The sequence below is a fragment of the Chelonia mydas genome, chromosome 2 (genome assembly GCF_015237465.2).
Source record: "Chelonia mydas isolate rCheMyd1 chromosome 2, rCheMyd1.pri.v2, whole genome shotgun sequence".
Lineage (NCBI taxonomy): Eukaryota > Metazoa > Chordata > Testudines > Cheloniidae > Chelonia > Chelonia mydas.
The window spans coordinates 510,326-532,755 of NC_057850.1; the positions used below are offsets into that span (position 1 = coordinate 510,326).

At 44.7% G+C, this 22,430-nt stretch overlaps 1 protein-coding gene across 48 annotated transcripts in view; it reads right to left on the reverse strand.

The window, feature by feature from the left end:
- The window catches only part of SCRIB (scribble planar cell polarity protein), a 240,891-nt gene that overhangs the window by 31,584 nt on the left and 186,877 nt on the right, over positions 1 to 22,430 (reverse strand). For all 48 annotated transcript variants that reach the window (XM_037891689.2, XM_037891716.2, XM_043538871.1 and 45 more), the window contains 3 exons: positions 16,954 to 17,128; positions 14,867 to 14,956; positions 14,242 to 14,430 (listed from right to left, as the gene is read on the reverse strand). In XM_037891689.2, coding sequence (XP_037747617.1) covers positions 14,242 to 14,430; positions 14,867 to 14,956; positions 16,954 to 17,128 — 454 coding nt within the window. The remainder of the gene's footprint in view (positions 1 to 14,241; positions 14,431 to 14,866; positions 14,957 to 16,953; positions 17,129 to 22,430) is intronic.

A 22,430-nucleotide genomic window follows, 5' to 3' on the forward strand; every position in this document is an offset into this window, starting at 1 on the left:
TAATATCCATGTAGAGCAAGGGGATGATTGGAAACTTCACCTACAGACACAGCATGCCACCCTTCCATCCATCTTTACTGCAAACAGGCCCAGCTATGCTAGGTGGATACAAATTTACATTCTTGATATGTTAAATCTCCTTGAAAGAAGTACATAGTGCCTTCGAGTCTGGGGAATTTGCTGTGTGTCAGACTCCTCGTTCTTTGAATGGGACTTGGAATGGAATGGAGTGACCCCAACACCATCCCAATACAAGAGGGTCACTGATATTTGGTCCTACATTTCAGCTCAGAGTACCCCAACTCACTACTGTCATAACCTGTATCTAAAAAGTGTCTGGAAAGATATCAACAGAAAGCTAATATCATACTGATCATTAATATTATTGCGTGTTATATGTACAGAGGACAAATTCAAAATTACAGACATATTGGAAATTATGTTATCAAAGTGTGTCTGCCAGGCAGGGCTAAAGATACCCCACCTTAGTAAAAGGAATGTGGTTCTGCCATCTGGAAGTTATTTCCAAGGTAAGAACATAAGAACGGCCAGACTTGGTCAGACCAAAGGTCCGTCCAGCCCAGCATCCTGTCTGCCGACAGTGGCTAATGCCAGGTGCCACGGAGGGAGTGAACCTAACAGGTAATGATCAAGTGATCTCTCTCCTGCCATCCATCTCCACCCTCTGACAAACAGAGGCTACGGACACCATTCCTTACCCATCCTGGCTCATAGCCATTAATGGACTTAACCTCCATGAATTTATCCAGTTCTCTTTTAAACCCTGTTATAGTCCTAGCCTTCACAACTTCCTCAGGCAAGGAGTTCCACAGGTTGACTGTGTGCTGTATGAAGAACTTCCTTTTATTTGTTTTAAACCTGCTGCCCATTAATTTCATTTGGTGGCCCCTAGTTCTTGTGTTATGGGAACAAGTAAATAACTTTTCCTTATTCACTTTCTCCACACCACTCATGATTTTATACACCTCTATCATTTCTCCTCTTTTCCAAGCTGAAAAGTTCTAGCCTCTTTAATCTGCCCTCATATGGGACCCGTTCCAAACCCCTCATCATTTTAGTTTCCCTTCTCTGAACCTTTTCTAATGCCAGCATATCTTTTTTGAGATGAGGGGACCACATCTGTACACAGTATTCAAGATGTGAATCTCTATCCCTTTTTTAATGATTCCTAACATTCCGTTTGCTTTTTTGACTGCCGTTGCACACTGCGTGGACATCTTCAGAGAACTATTCACGATGACTCCAAGATCTCTTTCCTGATTAGTTGTAGCTAAATTAGTCCCCATCCTATTGTATTTATAGTTGGGGTTATTTCTTCCAATGTGCATTACTTTACATTTATCCACATTAAATTTCATTTGTCATTTTGTTGCCCAATCACTTAGTTTTGTGAGATCTTTTTGAAGTTCTTCACGGTCTGCTTTGGTCTTAACTATCTTGAGTAGTTTAGTATTGTCTACAATATTATTTGTAATAGTATTTGCCACCTCACTTTTTACCCCTTTCTCCAGATCATTTATGAATAAGTTGAACAGGATTGGTCCTAGGACTGACCCTTGGGGAACACCACTAGTTACCCCTCTCCATTCTGAAAATTTACCATTTATTCCTACCCTTTGTTCCCTGTCTTTTAACCAGTTCTCAGTCCATGAAAGGATCTTCCCTCTTATCCCATGCCAACTTAATTTATGTAAGAGCCTTTGGTGAGGGACCTTGTCAAAGGCTTTCTGAAATCTAAGTACACTATGTCCACTGGATCCCCCTTGTCCACATGGACAAGGGGGATCCAGAGGTACAGGGGTACATTAAGAGACAGTGGGAATCCCATTTACTTAGAATGTAAACAGGAGCATCAAGCCAACTAGGGGAGGAGACACCACTCAGCATCATATTCAGGGGAGGAGATTACAGGAAACTGATCAATTTGCATTTTACCAAAAAGTAGCAGGGGAAGAAACCAGCATGGAGCTTCCTTCACCGCCAGACTGCATGTCACCTTCCTCACTGCTTGAATGAACTTTACTTTGAGGGATAACCTTCAGAAGAATCCATTTCAAAAGTTCACTGGACTATAAAAGAAAGGGGCAAAGAATCCCAAGTTATCTTTTGCCTAAGAACACAAAGAAACCAAGGACTTTGGATTTTTTGGGAGATCCTGACAAGTGGGCTTGATCAGCCACCTTGCTGGAAAGCAATGTGATGAGAAGCCTACCCTGAACCAAGACTGTAGTCTTGTTAAATTTTAGTCTCTAAAAAGCATTTCTCATTTGTATTTGCTTGTTACCATTTCTGACTCTATCCTTTACACTGAACTTACTTAAAATCCTCTCTCCTTTTGTTAATAAACTTGTTTTACTTTTAATCTAAACTAGGGCTGTCAAAGAATTAAAAAAATTAATAGCAATTAATTGTGCTGTTAAAGAATAATAGAATACCATTTATTTAAATATTTGTGGATGTTTTCTACATTTTCAAATGTATCGATTTCAATGATAACACAGAATACAAAGTGTACAGTGCTCACTTTATATTTATTTTTGATTGCAAATATTTGCACTGTAAAAAAGAAATAGTATTTTTCAATTCACCTAATACAAGTACTGTAGTGCAATCTCTTTATCATGAAAGTTGAACTTACAAATGTACAATTATGTACAAAAAATAACTGCATTCAAAAATAAACCAATGTAAAACTTTAGAGCCTATAAGTCCACTCAATCCTACTTCTTTTTCAGCTAATTGCTAAGACAAGTAAGTTTGTTTACATTTGCAGGAGATAATGCTGCATGCTTCTTGTTTACAATGTCACCTGAAAGTGAGAACAGGCATTCACATGGCACTTTTGTAGCTGGCATCGCAAGATATTTATGTATCAGATGTGCTAAAGACTCATATGTCCCTTCATGCTTCAACCACTATTCCAGAGGACATGCGTCCATGCTGATGATGGGTTCTGCTCTATAACTATCTGAAGCAGTGCGGATCACCGCATGTTCATTTTCATCATCTGAGTCAGATACCACCAGCAGAAGGTTGATTTTCTCTTTTGGTGGTTCAGGTTCTGTAATTTCTGCATCACAGTGTTGTTGTTTTAAGATTTCTGAAATCATGCTCCATACCTCATCCCTCTCAGATTTTGGAAGGCAAGTCAGATTCTTAAATCTTGGGTTGAGTGCTGTAGCTATCTTTAGAAATCTCACAATGATACCTTCTTTGCGTTTTGTCAAATCTGCAGTGAAAGTGTTTGAAATGAACAACATACGCTGGATCCTCATCTGAGATTGCTATAACATTAAATATATGGCAGAATGTGAGTAAAACAGAGCAAGAGACATACAGTTCTCCCCCAAGGAGAAATTTAATTAATGCATTGTTTTTTTAACAAGCGTCATCAGCATGGAAGCATGAACTCTGGAATTGTGACTGAAGCATGAAGGGGCATACGAATGTTTAGCATATCTGGCACATAAATACCTTGCAATGCTAGCTACAAAAGTGCATTGCAAATGCCTGTTCTCACTTTCAGGTGACACTGTAAATAACAAGCAGGCAGCATTATCTCCTTTAAATGTAAACAAACTTATTTGACTTAGCAATTGGCTGAACAAGAAGTAGGACTGAGTGGACTTATAGGCTCTAAAGGTTCACATTGTTTTATTTTTGAATGCAGTTATTTTTTGTACGTAATTGTACATTTGTAAGTTCAATTTTCATGATAAAGAGATCGCGTTCCAGTACTTGTATGAGATGAACTGAAAAATACATTTATTTTGTTCATCATTTTTACAGTGCAAATATTTGTAATAAAAAATAATAATATAAAGTGAGCACAGTACACTTTGTATTCTGTGTTGTAATTTAAATCAATATATTTGAAAATGTAGAACATCCAAAAATATTTAATAAATTTCAATTGGATTCTTTTGTTTAACAGTGCAATTAAAACTGCAATTAATAGCAATTAATTTTTTATCACAATTAATTTTTTTTAATTAACCGCGTGAGTTAATTCCAATTAATCGACGCCCTAATCTAAACCAACCCAGAGGGGTGTTTAATGTAAAGTGAATGTTAACTTCAATGTGGCAAGCTGCTAGGTATGGTATCTTTAAAGGAACAAATGAATCTTAATGTCTCTCTCAATGATCCAGGAAGAGGCTTGGGGAAAATTCAAGACTGGGAGGTGCTGGTGTTATTTTTCCAGGTGTAACCAAGGCCGGTGGAGCCAGAGTGTGGCAGTGGTGTAACAAGCAGGCTGCTGGAATCAGAATTGTTGTGTCAGGGCGTCTTAACACACAGACACTCAGTGCAGACTTGTCTGCTGGCTGGGAGTGTTCAGACAAGAGAATCATATCAGCACGGCATTTTGATGGCAGGTGGTGATGCAACCCTTCACTGGTCTCGATTGCAACCTAGCATGTGCCACATGGGAACTGAGAAAACTGTCAAGCAGACTCAAAGGGCAGCAGTGGGATTGTAGGACTGACAAGAAAGAAGTCAGTCCTTGTCAGATGGAACCTCAAAAGACATACCCTAAAATGCAAAAGCTCTGACAGAAAGAAGAGTCTAACAAGCAGTAGTGAAGACAAAGTTCACAAACAAGTCCTTGCCTCTGCACTGAAGAGCCTGTTATAGCCCTTACCAACCATGTCATCAACACTATGACAAACCCACCTGACCCTGAATCCCATCCAGAGGTGCCTATCAACATATCTACTGTAACGTTAGATGCACAAGAGTCTCTACAGAAAATACCAGATGTTGGTGAAGAACGAATGGAGATATTTGAGAGAGGTGCACTTGAATCTGATGGGGCATGTAGCTTCTTCAGCCCAGTCAAGAAATCTGGCATCAAAACATTTGCTGACATAACCAAAACGACCAAATTTGAGTTTGGCAAGGGAGGGGCAATCACACAGGAATCAGTCCAGAAACTTTTTCCCACAGAGCCCTGTCCTCCTTGTAACAACCTTTTATAGACTTAAAAATGGTTATCATGTCCCCTCTCAGTCTTCTCTTTTCCAGACTAAACAACCCCAATTTTTCAATCTTCCTTCATAGGTCATATTTTCTAGACCTTTAATCATTTTTGTTGCTCTTCTCTGGACTCTCTCCAATTTGTCCACATCTTTCCTGAAGTGTGGCGCCCAGAACTGGACACAATACTCCAGCTGAGGACTAATCAGTGTGAAGTAGAGCCGAACAATTACTTCTCATGTCTTGCTTAGAACACTCCTGCTAATACATCTCAGAATGATGTTCCCTTTTTTTGCAACAGTGTTACACTGTTGACTCCTATTTCGTTTGTGGTCCACTATGACCCCCAGATCCCTTTTTGCAGTACTCCTTCTCAGGCAGTCATTTCCCATTTTGTATGTGTGCAACTGATTGTTCCTTCTTAAATGGAGTACTCTGCATTTGTCCTTATTGAATTTCATCCTATTTACTTCAGACTATTTCTCCATTTTGTCCAGATCATTTTGAATTTTTAATCCTATCCTCCAAAGCACTTGCAACCCCTCCCAGCTTGGTATCATCCACAAACTTTATAAGTGTATTCTCTATGCCATTATCTTAGTCATTGATGAAGATATTGAAAAGAACCGAACCCAGAACTGAACTTTGCGGGACCCCACTCATTATACCCTTCCAGCATGACTGTGAACCACTGATAACTACTCTCTGGGAACAGTTTTCCAACCAGTTTTACACTCACCTTATAGTGGCTCTGTCTAGGTTGCATTTCCCTAGTTTGTTTATGAGAAGGTCATGCAAGACAGTATCAAAGGCTTTACTAAAGTCAAGAAGCCCAAGATTTATACAGTACTCAAGAAGAAGCGGACACAAGGATGCTGCTGCATGTTGTATGTGCCAGTATAGCTTTTGGATCTCTTGGTATCAAAGAAACCATAGTAATTAGGTCACTTGATACAGATGATTTGGTCCTTACTGTTCACTACTTTCCAAAAATGGAACACATAGATAACATGTGGATTGAAACAAGCAACATTACCGGCACAATTGACAAGTGTCACTCTATACCTGTGCATGCAATTTGTGACACACTCACTCCTGACTTCTGCAACATACATAGATGTGACTCTGTGTCATCCCTATTTGATAGCAGGAAAAAATCTGCGTTTAATGTTGTCAAAACAAAGGGAACTTACCACTTCAGAGATCTTGCCAAATTAGGAGAGAGTGACCAACAAGCCGCAATTTCTACAGCAAGGAAGTTGGTAGCAGTGCTGTATGACCAGAGCAACAAAGAAAAGGAGACCCACAGAGACCTCAATTGTTTGTGGCTCAATCTAGCCAGCAAAAAGGACGAGTCACTGGCCAAACTCCCACCATGTAAGAACAGTTTTGAAGAGCGTGTCGAAAGAGCATTTAGCAAACAACTATTTGGATGTCTTAACACATAGGTAAGCCAGATGTTGGATCTTTATTGCAACATGGATGAAAAAATGTAGATGATGAACTACTTCCTGTATTCTTCTAAGGCCCAATGGCATCTGAGCTTCTACAAGATCTTATGTGTGCCTGTGCGAGTAGGGGTTGCTGCACAAGCAACTCTGTCTGTAGTCAGCACACTTTGTGCTGAGGCAGTGAAGACTGTGATAACCCACGCACTCCTGACCGGGATCATAATGATGAACAAGATGATGATAATGGCGTTGACTAGAAATGTCACCAGCTCTGTTACATTTCAATTATACCTGTACAAATTTATTATTAGATTTTAATTTACCTTTTAGATTGTTGCTGCAATACTTTGAGGTCACAAAGAAATTCAACTGTATTTCTTGAAATAATACAGAGTCATTAAACTAACAGAAACAAATCCAAATATTTCAAAGTGGTCATTTTAACGTGTTGAAGATGTCATTGTTTATCCCCGTTTTCTATGGTAATGGCACAAGTTGACAGTTCCACATCATACCTCACCTTTAAATAGCCATCATAAGCTTTCAATGATGTATAAGGTGTGTGTATGTTGAGATGGTACATTAAGCTGACCAAATCAGTGCTGTCTGCTGCTTGCCTATAGTGTGTTTCCCCTCTCTACTGGGGAATAGAAGGATGTTCACTGTGATAATGCAGAGTCTTGAAATATGCAACGTGGGTGTTAGAGTACAGGAGAAATGTTCCATAATGTGGCATATCCTTGCTTTTAAAGGCTTGAGTTGGGGGATTTCACAGTTATCCAGCTTTAATCCCTTTAAAACAGAGCTTTTGTATATATATTTCATAAGAATATAAGGATGGCCATACTGAGTCAGACCAAAGGTCCATCTAGCCCAGTATCCTGTCTTCCAACAATGACCAATGCCAGATGCCCCAGAGGGAATGAACAGAAAAGGTAATCATCAAATGATCCATTCCCTGTCACCCATTCCCAGCTTCTGACAAACAGAGGTTAGGGACATCACCCCTGCCCATCCTGGCTAATAGCCATAGATGGAACTAACCTCCATGAATTCATCTATTCTTTTTTGAACCCAGTATAGTCATGGCCTTCACAACATCCTCTGGCAAGGAGTTCCACAGATTGACTTTGTGCTGTGTAAAGAAATACTTCCTTTTGTTTGTTTTAAACCTGCTGCTTATTAATTACATTTGGTGAGCCCTAGGTCTTGTGTTATGAGGAGTAAATAATATTTCATATTTACTTTTTCCACATCAGTTATGATTTCATAGACCTCAATCATATCCCTCCTTAGCCGTCTCTTTTCCAAGCTGAAAAGTCCCAGTCTTATTAATCTCTCCTAATCATTCCATACCCCTAATCATTTTTGTTCCCCTTTTCTAAAACTTTTCCAATTCCAATATATCCTTTTTCAGATGGGGCGACCACATCTGCACACAGTATTCAAGATGTGGGCGTACCATGGATTTATACAGAGGCATTATGATATTCTCTGTCTTATTATCTATCCCTTTCTTGAAGATTCCCAACATTCTGTTTGCTTTTTTGACTGCTGCTGCACACTGAGCGGATGTTTTCAGAGAAATATCTACAATGATTCCAGGATCTCTTTCTTGAGTGGTAACAGCTAATTTAGACCCCATCGTTTTATATGTATAGTTGAGATTATGTTTTCCAATGTGCATTACATTGAATTTCATCTGCCATTTTGTTGCCCAGTCACGCAGTTTTCTGAGATCCCTTTGTAGCTCTTTGCAGTCTGCTTTGGACTTAACTGTCTTGAGTAGTTTTGTACCATCTGCAAATTTTGCCACCTCACTGCTAACCCCTTTTTTCAGATCATTTATGAATATGTTGAATAGGACTGGGCCCAGAACAGATCCCTGGGGGACACCACTATTTACCTCTCTACATTCTGAAAACTGACCATTTATGTCTACCCTTTGTTTCCTATCTTTTAACCAGTTACCAATCCATGAAAGGACCTTCCCTCTTATCCCATGACAGCTTACTTTGCTTAAGAGCCTTTGATGAGGGATCTTGTCAAAGGCTTTCTGAAAATCTAAGTACATTATATCCACTGGATCCCCCTTGTCCACATGCTTGTTGACCCCCTCAAAGAATTCTAGTAGATTGTTGAGGCATTAGTTCCCTTTACAAAAACTATGTTGACTCTTCCCCAGCAAATTATGTTCGTCTATGTGTCTGACAATTTTGTTCTTTACTATAGTTTCACCAGTTTGCTTGGTACTGAATCAGGTTTACTGGCCTGTAATTGCCGGGATCACCTCTGGAGCCCTTTTTAAAAATTGGCGTCACATTAGCTGTCCTCCAGCCATTTGGTACAGAAGCTGATTTAAATGATAGGTTACAGACTACAGTTAGTAGTCCTGCAATTTCACATTTAAGTTCCTTCAGAACTCTTGGGTGAATCACATCTGGTCCTGGTGACTTATTACTGTTTAGTTTATCAATTTGTTCCAAAACCTCCTCTAATGACACCTCAATCTGGGACAATTCCTTAGATTTGTCACCTAAAAAGAATGGCTCAGGTTTGGGAATCTCCCTCACATCCTCAGCCGTAAAGACCGATGCAAAGAATTAATTTAGTTTCTCCACAATGGCCTAATTGGCCTTGAGTACTCCTTTAACATCTCGATCAACCAGTGACCCCTATATGGTAAGTACTGAAGATAGCACAAAAGGGGGGAAAGGATGACACCCCCACATACAAGTTTCTCCTTCTGGTATGTTGAGATATGCATAGAAAGCAGATGTTTGAAGTGGAGGGTGAGGAGACACCAAGCTGGGGGGAGAGCAGGGGAACTGTGGGGGAGAGCAGATCTGTCTCTGCCACCCCTCACACCAGCACAATGATGCAGAAATCTCTGGGAAGGGGGAAGCCTGTCATGTGCCACTCCTCTTCCGCTGGGCTAGCCACAGCACCTCCGAGCAAAGGAAATCCTGTTAAAGCTACAGAGGTTGAAGAGATTCCATAGCGGGGAACCTCAGCTGCTACCCCCTTTGACTATGGAACGTCGAAAGCCCCCTTTGCCATAGGATCTGAACAGCTCACAACTTTAATGTGTTTCTTCTCTCGACACTCTGGTGAGGGAGAGATGAGCTGTGTCCCCATTTTACACATGGGGAACGGAGACACAGATATACCAAGTGATTTGCCCAAGGTCACACAGGAAGTCTATGGTGGAGCAGGGAATTCAACCTGGGTCTCTGGAGTTCAAGCCCCAAACCAATGGACCATCCTTTGTCTTCTGAGCTGGGTTTGTGGCATAGACTAGCTCTTCCCAGTTTTACAACCAGAGTGTAGGGGTAGCCATCATCACTGCAGGCCTCCTGGTTTCAGTCCCATTAGAAATGCACAGACAATCCAGGAAGCTTTTGGAGAATGTTGGGGACAACTTCCTTGTACAAGTGCTGGAGGAACCAACTAGGGGCTGTGCTCCTCTTGACCTGCTGCTTACAAACAGGGAAGAATTGGTAGGGGAAGTAGAAGCGGGAGGCAACCTAGGCAGCAGTGACCATGAGATGGTTGAGTGCAGGATCCTGACAAAAGGAAGGAGAGTAGCAAAATACGGACCCTGGACTTCAGAAAAACAGACTTAGACTCCCTTAGGGAACTGATGGGCAGGATCCCCTGGGAGGCTAATATGAGGGGGCAAGGAGTCCAGGAGAGCTGGCTGTATTTTAAAGAAGCCTTATTGAGGGTGCAGGAACAAACCATCCCGATGTGCAGAAAGAATAGCAAATATGGCAGACGACCAGCTTGGCTTAACAGTGAAATCTTTGGTGAGCTTAAAGTCAAAAAGGAAGCTTACAGGAAGTGGAAATTTGGATAGATGACTAGGGAGGAGTATAAAAATATTGCTCGAGCATGCAGTGGTGTAATCAGGAAGGCCAAGGCACGACTGGAGTTGTAACTAGCAAGGGATGTGAAAAGTAACAAGAAGGGTTTCTACAGGTATGTTAGCAACAAGAAGAAGGTCAGGGAAAGTGTGGGACCTTTACTGAATGGGGGAGGCAACCTAGTGACAGATGATGTGGAAAAAGCTGAAGTACTCAATGCTTTTTTTGCCTCGGTCTTCACAGACAAGGTCAGCTCCCAGACTGCTGCACTGGGCAGCACAGTAGGGGGAGGAGCCCTCAGTGGTGAAATAACAGGTTAAGGACTATTTAGAAACACTGGACATGCACAAGTCCATGGGTCCAATGCATACAAGGGTGCTGAGGGAGTTGGCTAATGTGATTACAGAGACATTGGCCATGTTCTTTGAAAATATGTGGGGATCGGGGGAGGTCCCAGACGATTGGAAAAAGGCAAATATAGTGCCCATATTTTAAAAAAGGAAGAAAGAGAACCTGGGGAACTACAGACCGGCCAGCCTCACTTCAGTCCCCAGAAAAATCATGGAGCAGGTCCTCAAGGAATCCATTTTGAAGCACTTGGAGGAGAGGAAGGGGATCAGGAACAGTCAATATGGATTCACCAAGGGCAAGTCATGCCTGACCAACCTGATTGCCTTGTATGATGAGATAACTGGCTCTGTGGATATGGGGAAAGTGGTGGATGTGATATATCTTGACTTTAGAAAAGCTTTTGACACGGTCTCCCACAGTATTCTTGCCAGCAAGTTAAAAGAGTATGGATTGGATGAATTGACTATAAGGTGGATAGAAAGCTGGCTGGATTGTTGGGCTCAATGGGTAGTGATCAACAGCTCGATATCTAATTGGCAGCCGGTATCAAGCGGTGTGCCCCAGGAGTTGGTCCTGGGGCCGGTTTTGTTCAACATCTTCATTAATGACCTGGATGATGTGATGAATTGCACCCTCAGCAAGTTCGCAGATGACACTAAGCTGGGGGGAGAGGTAGATATGCTGGAGGGTAGGGATAGGGTCCACAGTGACTTGGACAAACAGGAGGATTGGGCCAAAAGAAATCTGATGAGGTTCAACAAGAACAAGTGCAGAGTCCTGCACTTAGGAAGGAAGAATCCCATGCAGTGCTATAGGCTGGGGACCGACTGGCTAAGCAGCAGTTCTGCAGAAAAGGACCTGGGGATTACAGTGGACGAGACGCTGAATATAAGTCAGCAGTGTGCCCTTGTTGCCAAGAAGGCCAACAGCATATTGGGCTTCATTAGTAGGAGCATTGCCAGTAGATCAAGGGAAGTGATTATTCCCCTCTATTCGGCACCGGTGAGGCCACACCTGGAGTATTGTTTCCAGTTTTGGTCCCCCCACTACAGAAGGGATGTGGAGAAATTGCAGAGAGTCCAGCGGAGGGCAACAAAATGATCAGGGGGCTGGGACACATGACTTATGAGGAGAGGCTGAGGGAACTGGGATTGTTTAGTCTGCAGAAGAATGAGGGGGGATTTGATAGCTGCTTTCAACTACCTGAGAGGTGGTTCCAAAGAGGATAGTTCTAGATTATTCTCAGTGGTAGAAGAGGACAGGACAAGGAGTAATGGTCTCAAGTTGCAGTGGGGGAGGTTTAGGTTGGATATTAGGAAAAACTTTTTCACTAGGAGGGTGGTGAAGCACTGGAATGCATTACCTAGGGAGGTGGTGGAATCTCCTTCCTTAGAAATTTTTAAGGTCAGGCTTGACAAAGCCCTGGCTGGGATGATTTAGTTGGGGATTGGTCCTGCTTTGAGCAGGAGATTGGACTAGATGACCTCCTGAAGTCTCTTCCAACCATAATCTTCTATGATTCTAATGGGATATGGAGGCAATCTTAGTCATGGAAGGTTCACTGCCACACGCCATGACTTTAGTGAAGAGGCAGCCATCTTCCCTAAGGGCACTTTTTGGCTTCATTGCCCTGAAAGTTATGGGAAATGATGGCCATTTTGAATAAGGCCAAATTGTGAACTTTAAGGACAAAACTTAGACGTTAAGATTGTTGGTAACTTTGCTTAATAATAACAGGGCTTTGGAGCTGTGCTGCGGCTCCGCTCCAGCTCTAGGCAAAAACCTGCAGCTCCACTGCTCTGGAGCTGCTCCGCGCTCCATCTCCGGGCTCCACTCCGAAGCCCTGAATAATAACCTAGTTTCTTCAAATGTACATTTAAGACTATCTTTTCAGTTTGTTAGCTAGAAGGTGCCCCAAAAATGAGAGAAATGTTTCTTAAAGGACTAATTTTTAACTAATTTACACTTCAACCGTTATCTGAAAAATTCTCAGAAAATTCCATTCCTTTTCAGATTATGTGCTGTAAATTGGGGGAAGATACACTGTACTCTCCATGAAAAACAGTGAGGGAAAATCCCTGTTTCAAGTGGAAAAACAGAACCCATCCTTAATGACAGCAGTGCTCTGTGTCATGTGCCATACAAGTGCAAACCCCTGACACTATGCGTGGGGGAGCAGAAATGGCCAGAAGGGAGCTACGAGAGCAAAGAGCCATTTACAACAGAGTGTACAATGTGACACAGTAACAGAATGAGACCAGTGCTACTTGGGGCTGCTCTAGAGAGGCATGAAATGAAAAGCAGAGATAGTCCTTACTAATACACTGACTGCAATGTCATGCCTGTATCTGGGTGCCTCATATTAAACAGTGAAGAAACTTCAGAGAAGAGCAACAGTGCTTCGGCAGCCAGAGGGCCAGATTTATAGGGAGAGATTATACAGAATGCCATAAAATGTGGTGAAATTAAGGAAGTGCTATGGAAGAACGTCCTGGCTGGAAGAGGGATCTGGCTGGAGAATCATCCCCTCACAGAGGAAGGAATGGGAACCCTGTTGCTGAGGCATCGTCTCCCCAGGGAAAGAGGGATGAGCCTTGGTTCTGTGAACATTGGTTCAATTTGGTTTTAAATAACTATAAAAGGTACAATAATACTATGCGACCTTTCTAATAACATGGGACTCTCAGCTTTCCAGCCTCAAACCAATGCACTGGCTCCAGTATCTTCCATCCAAGGCTCTCGAAGACTTTACAAACATTAACTCATTCATCCTCATAGCCTCCATGGGAGGAAGATCCCCAACATACACAGGAACATAGGAATTGCCAGACTGGATCAGACCCAAAGTCCATCTAGTCCAGTATCCTGTCTCCAGCAGTGGTCAGCACCAGGTGCTTCAGAGGAATGGGCAAGAAACCTTGTGGTAACAATTGTGGAATAATCTACACCCATGAAGATCTCATTCTAACTCCTAATAGAGACTGTTTTAAATCCCGAAGCAGGAGTTTTTATCTTGTTTCCAAAATGTTTGTTTGCACTCATTGTTATAACTTTGGACATGTTTGTTATCCATATAAGTGTTCAAACCCTATTTGAACCTGGCCTCAATAACATCTTGTGGTTGTGAGTTCCACAGTCTAATTGCCCATTATGTGTGTAGAAAGGAATTTCCTTTTATCAGTTTTGCATTTGCCACCTTTTAAGTTTCACTGCAAGTCTCTTTGTTCTGATTCTATGGAACAGGTGGAAAAAACAGGTGCAAAGAGAGGGAAGGGAATTGCGCACAGTCACATGAACGTCAATGCCTGAGCTGAAGTCAATACAATGAGACTTTATTGTCATGAAGACCTACACAAGTGTTGCTAAAGTATAAAGAAGAGACGAACCCCTCAAGCTCCTGTCAGAGGTAGACAGGATTGGATAGGCAGATAGGCCTGTGCACCATGTTCTGGTCACTACAACCTCCCTTACCCTTGGCCCCTAAACATTCCCTCTCTCTGATGCTACAGATTCAATGACAGGACATCAGACCCTGCTAGTAAAGAAAGAGGGATAGCAGGCTCCCCTTGACTCACCGTGCTGCCCTCCACATGGCTCGTTTCTCTGCCTCCAGGGCCCGGCGCTCAGCTGGAGACAGCTCCTTCTCCTGGGTACTCAGGAACTCAGGGCTCTGCATCCGCAATCGCTCCTGGTGCCGTCGCTCAGCTTTGGCCGTTCGCACAGGTGCCCCTGTCTCGCCCCCTCCTGGGTAAACTGGGATCAGTCTGGGAAGAGAAGCCAGGAATAACAAGGGGCTTGGCCCAGCGCACCCTCCAGTCCCCAGACTTCCTGCTCTCCCTCCTCAAAGTAGAGGTCCTACCTTGTACCCTGCCCAAAGCCCTGAGCCCCCCAAGATCTCCTCAAAGGAAGGGCCCCACCGCATCCCTAGTCCAACCCCCCAGGCTTCTGGCTCTCACTAAGTACCCAACCCATGCCCCGCACGCCCTGTACCCGACCCGTGCCCCCCAACACCCATCCCTCCCCAAAGACAGGTCCCTGCTCTATATCCCACACCTCCCCGAAGCCTGCCTGTTACCCCATTCCTTGCTGAAAGGCAGAGTGGTCTGGCCCACTATGTGGCAGTCTGTGGGCAGCAGGCAGGGAAGGGCAGGGGGTGTTGCAGTGCAGTGTCACTCCTCCCCCTCCAGAGTCCCCTCTTACCCAGACATAGAGTTAGGTCTCTGCTCGGGCTTGAATCCTTCTTCCAGTGAGTTTCTCTGGGAGCTGCTGTGCTCATCTGCCTCAGAGATCCTGGCAGCAACACAGACATGTCAACCAAGCATGCTGGAGGCATGCATATCCTGGAGGGTTCAAAGCACAGATCGCCCTTCCCATGGACCTGAGCCACAGGAAGCAGACACTACAGCTCAGCTCAGTGATGTGGCTCTTGATGTATTTGCCTGACAGCTTTGGTATCATGCATATAGAGCTTATCCCTCCAGTCCCATCTGCCCGGGGGAGGAAGCCTTCAAGGGCATGTGAGCAGGATCAGTAGGAATGAGTCACCTGGTAACCAGGTCAGTTGGTGAAACCAGAACTTGCAGATCATGGGAAGAGCCTCCCAGGTCCTACGGCAGAACCTCAAGAGACTGGGAGCAGGCTGACAGGTACACATCCTCTTCATTCTGCCTCATCTTTGTTATCACTGAGACTGCCGGCACCTGCCCTGTAATCTGAGAGCCATCCCCCTTTCTTCTACCTCCAGGCTGGGGATTTCTCCTCAGAATCTCGAAGAGCCTACCTTTCTCTCTGTTCTGACATCATGAGCTCTCAGCAGGTCCAGGCCCCAATCATGTCCCATCTCCATTATCACAGCTGCATCCTCTCTGATGTATGCATCTATCTCACCCCAGACAGGCATCCAAACTCATCTTCCTCACCCAGAGGTCTGACTGTGTCACCCTGGCCTGACGTATCAAGTGTAAATTATTGTGCTCACCTGACAGCTCTTTCCTAAATCCAACCCTGCTCCCTCCAGCCTCCAGGCTGTGATGGGTGACTGACCGCTTCTTGCTTTTCCTTTGCTGATGTCAGATCTCTCTGAAGGCACAAAGTCTGCCCTCAGGCAGCCCTCGTAGACACCCTTTGCTATGCCATTGGCCCAGTGTGCTCTAGGTATAAGTCAGCACAGAATTTGGCCCTCAATAAGCAACCAAAGATTTTATTTCCTATCACAATATTGCCACCAGCTGCCTATTCCCACCCAGATCAGAGAAGGAGTTGATGGGGTAGAGGAGTTGTAGCCTGTTCCCACCCTAAGTACCGTCCTTCTATTAAACTCACTGGAGACCAACTGAGCAATCAGCCTGAGGTGCAACTGAGCCAGTGATGTGGGTGCCACAGATACATTCTCCAGAGCTCACTGTAGGATGGACTGGCCCACAACCCTTTAGCCCACCAAAGGGAGAGCACCAAAGGGCGGTGACCTGCACCCCACCTTCACAGAGTGACGCTATCTGAGCTGCATCTGGCTGTGGGGAGAGGAGGGATAAACTGCCTCTGCAAAGACTGCATGTTTGCCTGCTGCCCTTCTTTAGTGTTTGCCAGGAGCCCAGTTTAGCACGGCAGTGCAGTGGGGAACCCTCACTATGCAGGTGTAATGCGAGGTGTTTCTGGACTGAGACTGGATGCTACAAATGCTAATGAGGAGATGGGGAGCAGAAACTGGAGCAAACATGAGGGTATGGACTGTCCCTAGCGTGGTCAGGCAGCATGAGAAGACTCTAAGCCAAAGCATACAAGACAAAGATGATTGGCCCTTTGGCCCGAGGCATGGTCCTGCCGCAGCTTATGGGGAAAGAGTCAGACAGACAAGATTCTGAGAAAGTTCAAAGGCAGCAACCTGAGCTTTATTCTGTTTGAAGCCCAGTTCTCCACCTGTAAGGCAAATCTGCAGGGCAAGGAATGAAAGAAGCACCACCAATGCAGAACCACAGCCTGGGGAAAGAGACTCCTGCAGACCCAGGCATAATGCAAGAGCCTATGGGGCAGGGCTTGGCACAGGCTCAGCAAAGAGGTGTGTGTCCCAAGCTAGCCACAACTACAATCAATGACTCCAGGTACCCAAGGGCAGGATCTGGGCAGCCACTCGTTTGAGAACAAGGACCTGGAGACAAACTGTATGCCTTGTGATACCCAATTCCCCCGCAAAGGTGGTGGGGCCTGCCCAGACCTCCCCATCTGGGGAAAGGTGATGCTGGCATACTCCTAGGACACAGAGCTGGATCTGAGCTGCCAGCTGGTCTTACCGAGTTGCCGGGGACTGGATGCTCCTTCCATTTAGTCTCTTGATCTTGTACTCCACTCCTTCGATGATGACACTGGACTGCATGCTCATATCGGGCATCTGCTTCCCCACATCCTCCTCTTCCTCCTCCTCCTCCTCCTCCAACAGCAGAGCCCGTTTCTGCTGCAGTTTACGAGCTGCCAAAATGAGACAGACCCATATGAGTGGGAAGAGAACTGCAGAGCTGGCTGCCAGCAGTGTTTCCCATGGCCACCGAGGTTCATGGGAACAATCTCTGGGTAGGTCCTTTCCCTTTAAGGGCCTTGCTCACTCTCTGCAATAGAATCCTACAGTTTCTGTAACTGTCTTTGAATCGATTCCCTCCCTGAAGACACACTTCTCTTGAGCTCTCTTAGCATCTACTCCTTTCCCAGCCTCGATGCCTTTCAACCTGTCCTCTTAATCACTTCTTTGTAATCAGCAAAACCTTTTCCCTACCTTTCTTCCTGGCTATAATCTCAGAGAGCCTCCAACCGCTTCACCCTCTGTAACTCCTCCATGGATGGGAACCGCCTAGGAACCAATGGGCAGACCCCCTGTTGAGATGGACCCCACAGGATCTGATATGCGTGTCTGGGATCAGACCTCTAGGAGTCAACAGCCAGATTCTGACCTATCCCTCCATGGGCATAGAGCCCCAGGAGCTAACGGGCAAACATCATCCCCCCAGCTGAGCTGACAAGCAGACCCACTCCCCACACATCAGGGACAGTGAAATGGGGAGCCAATAGGTAGGACTCTGCTGGGGGATGGAGGCCAGATTAGCTGATGATCCTGCCCACCCAATGGAGGCCAGAGTCATGGCAAGGGATGGGCAAAACTCCACCTTCCTCCCATGGGCACAGACTGTTCAGAGGCCTATATTCTCATAGATTTATAGACTGATAGGCTTTAAGGTCAGAAGGGACCATCGTGATCATCTAGTCTGACCTCCTGCACATCATAGGCCACAGAACCTCAGTCACCCACTCCTGAAATAGATTCCTAACCTCTGGTTGAGTTACTGAAGGCCTCAAATCATGGTTTAAAGACTTCAAGTTACAGAGAATCCACCATGTACACTAGTTTAAACCTGCAAGTGACATGTAACCTGTGGTGCAGGAAGGCGAAAAACCCCCAGGGTCTCTGCCAAACTGACCCAAGGGAAAATTCCTTCCCGACCCCACGTATGGCGATCAGTTAGACCTCTCACCTACGATGGGTTTACGCATGCAGGGGTTGGAAGGCAGGGGAATGCAAGAGGGGGATACTTTTTTTTTTTATACAAGAAGGGGATATTTTTGAGACCTGTCCAACCACTTTGCCTGCTTCCATGGTCCGCACATCTTGGGAAGCTTGAGTAATACTGTAGTGTCTGGAGAAGGTATGCACAACCACTACGTTGCTGCTTTGTAAATGTCTGCTATTGCAATGTTGTTCAAAAAGGCTGATGAAGTAGAATGAGCCCTAGTGAAGTGGTCTATTATCCTTGGTGAAGGAGGGACCTTTGCCAGATCTTGTGTGGTCCAGATAAAATGCCAGAGCCCTCCGAAAATCCCAGGTATGAAGTTTTTCTTCAATCCTGGAAGAATGAGGCTTCAGAAAGAACACTGGAAGATAGTCTGGTTGAAGCAGAATGAAGATACGACTTTAGGCATATATTTAGGGAGTGGCCTGAGAGAGACCTTGCCTTTGTGGAATACTGTAAAAGGAGAGTTGGCCGAAAGTTTCTGTATCTCTCTCAAACACCTTGCAGAGGTAACTGCTATCAAAAACACTGGTTTCATTGATAGCAGCAGTAGAGTTGTTCCCAAGGGTTCAAAGGAGGAACCCATCAAGTGAGACACAACAAAATTCAGGTCCTGTGAAGGATTGGAAACAGGAGGGTACACATGAATAAGACCCTTTAAAAAAATGGATGTTTCTCTACAAATTATTATTTTGGGTAAGTTTTATGCTCTGTTTTATTCAGGAGGTCAGACTAGATGATCACAGTGGTCCCTTCTGGTCTTGGACTCTATGAATCCATGAAAATCAAAGAATATTAGGGTTGGAAGAGACCTCAGGAGGTCATCTAGTCCAATCCCCTGCTCAAAGCAGGACCAACACCAACTCAATCATCCCAGCCAGGGCTTTGTCAGTATTCTTGTCAGCAAGTTAAGGAAGTATGGGCTGGATGAATGCACTATAAGGTGGGTAGAAAGCTGGCTAGATTGTCGGGCTCAACGGGTAGTGATCAATGGCTCCATGTCTAGTTGGCAGCTGGTGTCAAGTGGAGTGCCCCAGGGGTCGGTCCTGGGGCCGGTTTTGTTCAATATCTTCATAAATGATCTGGAGGATGGTGTGGATTGCACTCTCAGCAAATTTGCGGATGATACTAAACTGGGAGGAGTGGTAGATACGCTGGAGGGGAGGGATAGGATACAGAAGGACCTAGACAAATTGGAGGATTGGGCCAAAAGAAATCTGATGAGGTTCAATAAGGATAAGTGCAGGGTCCTGCACTTAGGATGGAAGAATCCAATGCACCGCTACAGACTACGGACCGAATGGCTAGGCAGCAGTTCTGCGGAAAAGGACCTAGGGGTGACAGTGGACGAGAAGCTGGATATGAGTCAGCAGTGTGCCCTTGTTGCCAAGAAGGCCAATGGCATTTTGGGATGTATAAGTAGGGGCACAGCGAGCAGATCGAGGGACGTGATCGTTCCCCTCTATTCGACACTGGTGAGGCCTCATCTGGAGTACTGTGTCCAGTTTTGGGCCCCACACTACAAGAAGGACGTGGATAAATTGGAGAGAGTCCAGCGAAGGGCAACAAAAATGATTAGGGGTCTAGAGCACATGACTTATGAGGAGAGGCTGAGGGAGCTGGGATTGTTTAGTCTGCAGAAGAGAAGAATGAGGGGGGATTTGATAGCTGCTTTCAACTACCTGAAAGGGGGTTCCAAAGAGGATGGCTCTAGACTGTTCTCAATGGTAGCAGATGACAGAACGAGGAGTAATGGTCTCAAGTTGCAATGGGGGAGGTTTAGATTGGATATTAGGAAAAACTTTTTCACTAAGAGGGTGGTGAAACACTGGAATGCGTTACCTAGGGAGGTGGTAGAATCTCCTTCCTTAGAGGTTTTTAAGGTCAGGCTTGACAAAGCCCTGGCTGGGATGATTTAACTGGGAATTGGTCCTGCTTCGAGCAGGGGGTTGGACTAGATGACCTTCTGGGGTCCCTTCCAACCCTGATATTCTATGATTCTATGATTCTATGATTGTCAAGCTGGGCCTTAAAAGCCTCTAAGGATGGAGATTCCACCACCTCCCTAGGGAACCCATTCCAGTGCTTCACTACTCTCCTAGTGAAAAAGTGTTTCCTAATATCCAACCTAGACCTCCCCCACTGCAACTTGAGACCATTGCTTCTTGTTCTGCCATCTGCCACCACTGAGAACTGAGAACCTAGCTCCATCCTCTTTGGAACCCCTCTTCAGGTAGTTGAAGGCTGCTATCAAATCTCCCCTCACTCTTCTCTTTTGTAGACTAAATAACCCCAGTTCCCTCAGCCTCTCTTCGTAAGTCATGTGCCCCAACCCCCTAATCATTTTCGTTGCCCTCTGCTGGACTCTTTCCAATTTGTCCACATCCTTTCTGTAATGGGGGATCCAAAACTGGACACAGTATTCCAGATGAGGTCTCACCAATGTTGAATAGAGGGGAACGATCATGTCCCTTGATCTACTGGCCTCACCAGTGCCAAATAGAGGGGAATAATCACTTCCCTCGATCTGCTGGCAAGGCTCCTACTAATGCAGCCCAATATGCCGTTAGCCTTCTTGGCAACAAGGGCACACTGTTGACTCATATCCAGATTCTCGTCCACTGAAATCCCCAGGTCCTTTTCTGCAGAACTGCCGCTTAGCCAGTTGGTTCCCAGCCTGTAGCGGTGCATGGGATTCTTCCATCCTAAGTGCAGGACACTGCACTTGTCCTTGTTGAACCTCATCAGATTTATTTTGGCCCAATCCTCCTGTTTGTCTAGGTCACTCGGGACCCTATCCTACCCTCCAGCGTATCTACCTTCCCCCCCTCCATCTTAGTGTCATCTGCAAACTTGCTGAGGGTGCAATCCATCCCATCAACCAGATCATTAATGAAGATGTTGAACAAAACCGGCCCCCGGACCAACCCACAGGGCACTCCACTGATACCGGCTGCCAACTAGACATCAAGCCATTGATCAGTACCTGTTGAGCCTGACGATTTAGCCACCTTTCTGCCAACCTTATAGGGTTCATTCATCCAATCCATACTTCTTCATTCATCCAATCCATACTTCTTTAACTTGCTGACAAGAATACTATGCGAGACCATATCAAAAGCTTTGCTAAAGTCAAGGTATATCATGTCCACCACTTCCCCCTTATCCACAGAGCCAGTTATCTCATCATAAAAGCCAATCAGGTTGGTCAGGCATGACTTGCCCTTGGTGAATCCATGTTGACTCTTCCTGATCACCTTCCTCTCTTCCAAGTGCTTCAAAATAGATTCCTTGAGGACCTGCTCCGTGATTTTTCTGGGGAGATTTGTTGGGGAAGAGTCAACATGTTTTTTGTAAAGGGAAATCATGCGTCACTAATCTACTAGAATTCTTTGAGGTGTAAACAAGCATGTGGAAAAGGGTGATCCAGTGGATATAGTGTACTTAGATTTTCAGAAAGCCTTTGACAAGGTCCCTCACCAAAGGCTCTTATGCAAAGTAAGCTGCCATGGAATAAGAGGGAAGGTCCTGTCATGGATAAGTAACTGGTTAAAAGATAGGAAACAAAGGATAGAAACAAATGCTCAGTTTTCAGAACAGAGAGAGGTAAATAGTGCTGTCCCTCAGGGATCTGTACTGGGATCAGTACTGTTCAACATATTCATAAATGATCTGGAAAAAGAGATAGACAGTGAAGTGGCAAAATTCGCAGATGATATAAAACTACTTAAAATAGTTAAGTCCCAGGCTGACTGCAAAGAGCCACAAAAGGATCTCTCAAAACTGGGTGACTGGACAACAAAATGGCAGATGAAATTCAATGATAAATGCAACGTAACACACATTGGAAAACATAATCCCAATTGTACATATAAAACGATGGGGTCTAAATTAGCCATTACCACTCAAGAAAGAGATTTTTGGAGTCATTGTGGAGAGTTCTCTGAAAACATCTGTCAATGTGCAGCGGCAGTCAAAGAAGTGAACAGAATGTTGGGAATTATCAAGAAAGGAATAGATAGTAGGGCAGAAAATATCATATTGCCTTTGTATAAATCCATGGTACGCCCACATCTTGAATACTTTGTGCAGATGTGGTCACCTAATCTCAAAAAAGATATATTGGAATTGGAAAAGGTTCAGAAAGGGGCAACAAAAATGATTAGGGGTATGGAATGGCTTCCGTATGAGGAGAGATTAATAAGACTGGG